The 6,447-nt window shown below is 36.7% G+C and overlaps 1 protein-coding gene across 1 annotated transcript in view; it reads left to right on the plus strand.

Annotated features, from left to right (window-relative positions):
- The window catches only part of astn2 (astrotactin 2), a 302,939-nt gene extending 297,122 nt beyond the window's left edge, over positions 1–5,817 (plus strand). Inside the window, exons 22-23 of the mRNA XM_080874142.1 lie at positions 688–871; positions 3,896–5,817. Of these exons, the coding sequence (XP_080730268.1) occupies positions 688–871; positions 3,896–4,133 (422 nt within the window). The 3' untranslated portion in view covers positions 4,134–5,817. The remainder of the gene's footprint in view (positions 1–687; positions 872–3,895) is intronic.
- The last annotated feature ends 630 nt before the right edge of the window (positions 5,818–6,447 follow it).

Consider the following 6,447-nt stretch of genomic DNA (forward strand, 5'->3'; position numbering starts at 1 on the left):
AAAAATGCACCAATGGGGGTGGAAAGTTCTGTGGGTGGGCAGCTGCTACTAAAAATGCACAAATTCATGAACACTATCCCGCATGTTCATTTCAGTAATGACTAGCACAGTCTCCTAAGAGTAGCATAAACAAGTACATCCAACAAGTGAGCAAGTAATCGACTGCCAAAATAATTCAGATTAAGGAGAGGCATCTGAAAGGCAATCGTGTATGTGCTGATATAAGAGCAAATGCTTCTGTTAGATATTGCAAGGGACTGAGTGGCGTTTTGGAGGTCAGGTAAATGTAATAGCCCAAGTGGAGCTCAGAATTTATCTAAAGACAGAGTGCTTATATTACAAACAACTCCACTGAATAACACCTCAAATGCTATGTAACATGTCTTCCACAAGTTTTGAGTCTGAATGGAGAATTCCTACCGATAAATGTGTAATATGGATGAAGTAGATAACGTACCTTTCAAAAAAATGCACAGCAGTTTTTTTGGTTTGTTTTTTTCTTTTTTCTTTTGTTTAGTTTTATTTTCATGGCCGATAATCAATCTGACCCCTGTTGTTTAAAATTCTGTATGTTTTCTGCATGTATTTTTACATATTCCCTTAAAATTTTAATCTCTTATTTACTTTCCTCACTTCTTCCCTCTCTGTTTTTCAGTCTCTAATTCATTCATCTATTCTTCCCGACAGAAACTGCAGACAAGGTGTACAACTTGTATAATGGCTACACCAGCGGCAAAGAGCAGCAGATGGCCTACAATTTGCTGATGGAGATTCCTCCTCCACTGCTCTACAGAGTCCAGCATCACTACAATTCTCATTATGAAAAATTCGGAGACTTTGTCTGGCGTAGCGAGGATGAGCTAGGCCCCAGGTGAGAATATTTGAATGTGAAACCAGAGCTTTTAACTGTGCAGACTTGAAAGATATTTCACATATTGTCATTTTTTAATAACTATCTGAGGATTTTTAGGTGTAACAGATGTTTTATTGTCTTGAAAAATAATCCTCATTATTTTTCCAGTCTGTCAGTAACCTCACCCCTCACACACACTCAATCAGGAGCACCATTGCACAACATGCACACACACATAGACTCCCAAACTGCTTCTACTGGAAAGCCAGTGGGCAAGGTCATCATAAAACCTTTGGGGTTACAGTTGCTCCTTACATCACCATGGTGATGCCAAAACAGCGTTTGACAGCCAAGCCAAACACTAAACGTGATATTCAGCTAAGACCCTGCTCAACCTCCAGCACCGTTTCCTCTTTTTCTCATAAAAAGCTCATCTGTGTCTGCACTGTACTGCACCGACATCCTGTCACCCATGACCCCGTTTAAAGGGTCACCCCTACTGATAGTTAGAACAGACAGCGCGACTGTATGGTGAAATGAAAACAGAAGCGTATAAACCAACAAAACAGAAAAAGAGGAAGTATAAACAAAATGTTTAAAATACGTAAAACAAAACATTGATATATGTAAGTCTGAGAAGGCAGTTGGCCCGGCACTGATTTTAGCAACATGTGATCTTAAATTACAGCACATTGTTTTGGTTAATCCACCCCCACTGTCTGAAAGTACTCCTTTCAAGCCATAAATAATATAATAATTAAGGAATAACTTTGGTCTGATTATGCTTCTTTCTGATTGGTGAAGGGGGGTGGGAGGCACAGGTCAGCCACTGGGACTTAGAATAGGCATTGGAGTAGTTGGATAGTGTGTTTGTCTATGCGTGTTTGTGTGTGGGCAGCTGCGAGGGGGTGGAGGGCTGGAGTGAGTGGAGATTATTTACTGCCTGAAGTTGGCAGGGTTGAGCCTCGTTGTGGTAATTTACAAGCAGACTCTATTGGTGGTTCCTTTTAAAAGGTAACAGCATGGCCAAGTGAAACATAAGCACAGTCAGCACTACTCCAGTAGCTGAGAATCCCAGGGGCCCCCCACATGTCCACCATTGTTACAGCACCTCATGCAATGGTTGTATTTGTACATTGTGTGCATGGTTAATGCTTTCTTTTACTCTTACTCTGAATGCAAACATCTTATAATGTTATGTAGTGTCCTCGGCTGGAATGCCCTGAAACTGCATTCTTAATCAGTGCTTAACAGTCTTTTAATGAAATTTATAAATGCAAGGCCAAATCTTAACCGAGGAGTTGCCATAGACGCAACTTAAAATGCATGTTTTTTCTTCTTTCTGTTTTTGATCTCTTTGTTTTGTTTCATAATTGAATGAATTTAGTTTCTCTTTTTCAACCTTTTTCATTTTCTGTTGTTTTGGTTTTTTATGCCCTGAGTCACGTGCTTCCTAGTCAGCCTTGATAATGTGTTTGGTATTCTGTTGTTTCAGACGTAAGAATTTAGGGGAAATGAGAAAATGCCACCCCCACCACCACCACCCTTTCAGCGAATAAGTGAAAAGGATGTCTGTACTCCTTGCTTAACTAAAGACAGATGTTGATGTAGCAGACACTGCTTTTCAAAACAAAGTGAATTGTGTTTTTCTCTGTATGGACCTTTTTCATTTTAGCATATATATATATATATATATATATACATACATATGTATTGTAAAGTCTCTCTCTCTGTATATATATATATAGATAAGTAGATATATAAATCCTTTGTAATCTGAGCTGACCTGACATGGCATATGGTTCAGTCATGGCTTAAACTTCAGCTCCAGACTCCAGAAGTTTGAGACAAAATTCTTTGTTTCACTCACTCTAGACAGCTGCCTCTGATGTATTGTTAAGCAGAACCAGCACCCAAGAACTCAAAATGCGCCATTGCATGTCTTGGTTTTGACCCAGACTGGCAGTCTTATCAGATGGATGGGAGAGACTCAGATGCAGTTCTTTGAAATCTGGTGACATTTGTGCAGACAATTCATATGTGGAGACACAGATAAAGGCACAATCCTGATTCTTTTTTTTTTTTTCTGTTTGAATTCATGTGTTAACTTTTTACCACTTTTCTTTTTAATGCATTAAAAATAGGTCTTGTTAGGAACAAACTGGTATCTTTAAACCAGGGCATTTTGTGCCTGCTGGATGAATCTGTTGCCTTTATAATCCCAATTCATTTTATAGATATTTTCATCAACAGCTGCTTATAATTTGTATGAATGACTTTCTTTGGTGCTCCATAAAAATCCTAGCCATAGAACAACAGAACAAGCATGTGCTGTTGCTCTGTTGGAGATGCATTTGGTAAGACATGGGTACAAAATGTTGTTCTGTGGTCTTTAAAATTACAACAGCATTACCATAATGACTTAAGATAAGGTATTTTTTGTTACCTTTGTCTAATTTAGAGGCAAAAGATATGACTTGGAGAGACTCTAATAAGTAACCAAACATCTCCCATAATGCATGATAACATGTTATAGTACTACTTGATAGCTAAAGCCTTGCCACTTGCTTACCCAGTGAATACAACAGAGTCCAGGAGAGAGCCTATGAAACAACATGTTGCTGCAAATTACTGCTGTCAGTGTTTTTTGTACTGAATAAAGGTGGTAAAAGTGGTTTACACTGAGGTCATGACTTGAACTGAAGCATCATTATTACGATGAGAAAGATGGACATCAGCCAGACAAGCTTAGGTATTTATACATTAGATATATATTCCTCAGAAATATATAATGTATAGTACCTTGATTTTCTGTACAGCTCTAGTATATATTCATTATGAAATACATTTTTGAAATTGTTCAGTAATTCTGCTTGTGTCCATTGTTGCCTAAACTTCAAGATTATTCCTTTTGCTCTAAAAGAATTTTTGCTCCAGCGATCTCATGTAATCTGCAGTTGTTTTGCGAACAGCAAACTTGAAAGAAAACATAATGATTTAAGTATAAAAGTCATATTTTTGTGATTTTATCTTCTTTAACAGAAAAGCCAACCTCATATTACGTAGGGTGGAGAAGATTAGCCTCTATTGCCGGTCCCTCCTGCGCAGCACCCACATCCAGAGCCGCACCGACACCATGGCATATGTCTACTGCCGGAGTGAAGAGGCACGACCTCCCACCAATATGTGGCATGGCTCTTTACATGACAGTCGCACTGCCTGCATGGAAAAGCTTATTTCTGTACAGCGTAACACATACAGCAGCACCAAACTCCGATGAGACAGGAGTTACGAAATGAGCAGTTCGTCTTATGTTTTTTTCTTTTTTTTGCAAAATGACATCACTGATTGATGTACCTCTTCAGTACACTCTGCAGCAGTTGCCTCTCACTCGACTGTTGCATTTTGCAAATCGATTGAGGCTGAAAGAAAAAAAAAACTCTCACAGGACTTCATTCACTGGACGTTGTGTTAAAGCTACCGAAAAAAATATTTTTGTGTGGCCTACTTTTATTATGAGAAAGAAGATTATCCCAGAAAAAAAAATCCCAGAACTGACATATTTCTCCAGTGATGCCAGTGATTGCACATATCAATGAGAGACTGCAGAGTGAACATGTAAAATATTATTCAGACAAAAGAAAACTGGTTGACTTAAATACTTTGAATGTAAGATCATAGTTCCTTTTTGGTGCTTTGAAGCTTTCCTGGTACACTTAAAAGAAAGAGGAAAAAAAGGAAATATCCATAGTATAACTTATTTGCCTTTACTACCTTCATTCGAAAGGAGAAACTGAACTGTGTTAAAGCCAAAATCACTTACTTGTTTTTAAGTTCACATTAATTAAGAAGAATAACTACACTTTGCTTCAGGAATTTAAAATCGGTAAGTGAGAAAGCATGTAGTTTGACTTACATGACCTTCGATTGATTCACTTGAAACAGCAAGGACTTGTGTGGTAACAGGATTGATATTTGCCTAGTGAAATTATTATGCAAGACGGAGTAGGTGGCATTCAGACATTATATCCAGACTTTTGAGTTAGCTTTAATTTTATTGCTGAAATGAATGAATCATTTTCTTGTATGACTTTCTCGAACTGCAGTACCTATAGCCATGTTATATTACTTAAGTAATATAAGACTATTAGTATTAGTATAAAGAATTCTGATACTGGGGCGGTGGATGAAATCGAATCTTATATCTAGACTTTTGCAAGTTCATGTAATGTGTTTGTAATCTAATGATAAGTTATTGCTTGTGACTGAAACACGACTTGTCATTGTAGCATAAGTCCTGCAAATTGGAAATATACGAGACGCATATAAGAGAAGCAGTAACAGACCTAAGATTATATCAGATCTAAAGCTAAAACTGAAAATGTTAACTGGTTTTCAAAAGTTCTGCCCTCACAGCAGAATTTATACATTTTTTATATTTTTGTTTTTGCAGATAAATATAGCAAGCGTGATAATAAAGCTGTAGATCTGACCAACATTTTCCCAACAGTAGAAAACAGGACAATTACTGCTGACCCAGATGTAAACATGAGGTACTGTACACTGAAATGTGAAGAATCAGTGATTGTAGGAATCACATGTGGTCTGTTTAATCTTCTTGTTTTTCAGTCCAATAACATATCTTCAAAGCCATGGATATTGTTTAACTGAAGATAAACAATGCCTTTTCAATATGTTCATCTCATGTTGTATGAATTGTAATAATAAATTATTATATTGTAAATTTTCAATTGTAAAAAAAAATATGTGTATTATTATGTGGCTTTGTCTTTTTCTGAAGAATGTGAAATATAAAAAAACAACATGTAGAAAATGAGAGGATCTTTCTTTTTCCACTACAACAGACTTAATCGTTTAGATTTAGACCTGGGTCTCAGACAGATCTGAACCACTTACTCAGTCATCGTGAGTGGCTAAAACCCACAACAAACATGTATTCCAATTTTTTTTGCCACATCTGCAAATAAAATGTTTTCCTTGTGTATTTGATTTTTTTATTTTTTTTTGTAACGCTTTCCCCATTTTCATTTTATTGGTTATTTCCCACCTGGTAGTTATTTTCCACCTGGTGTGCGATTGTACTGTTGTAATTAAAAATACTTTTGTTTGGAAGCGCATATTTTTCAGTTAACGTCAGTTTCTGGTAACTAATGCAATCCATAAAAAAAAAAACAGAGAGACAAGGGGACTTTGATGTGTCTTTCCAACACAATAATGCTCGCAAAGTTATTACTGTGAGTGATTGGACAATTGTCACAACTTTCAAACCTAAAAGCCTGTTGAGTACTTTCAGATTTGATACGCTCACACTTCCTTGTTTAATATTGCTCAGTTTTTCAAAAGAAAACGTGTAAACCCATATCTAAAACCTATAGTGTTCATGAAATCATTTTTTCTGTGGTAAGTATAACGTTTTTTCGTGTTAAAACATTCACAACTGATGATGGTTGTTGGAAAGTACTGCATCTTTTGAAATATCTGCACCTACTCAACTTATCCATATGCCTTTGCCTATGGGGTAATATTCCACCTGTGGAAGAATATTAACCATATCTGATAGGATATGAGACTTT

Source organism: Rhamphochromis sp. 'chilingali' (assembly GCF_963969265.1).
Source record: "Rhamphochromis sp. 'chilingali' genome assembly, chromosome: 2".
In the NCBI taxonomy this organism is placed as follows: domain Eukaryota; kingdom Metazoa; phylum Chordata; class Actinopteri; order Cichliformes; family Cichlidae; genus Rhamphochromis; species Rhamphochromis sp. 'chilingali'.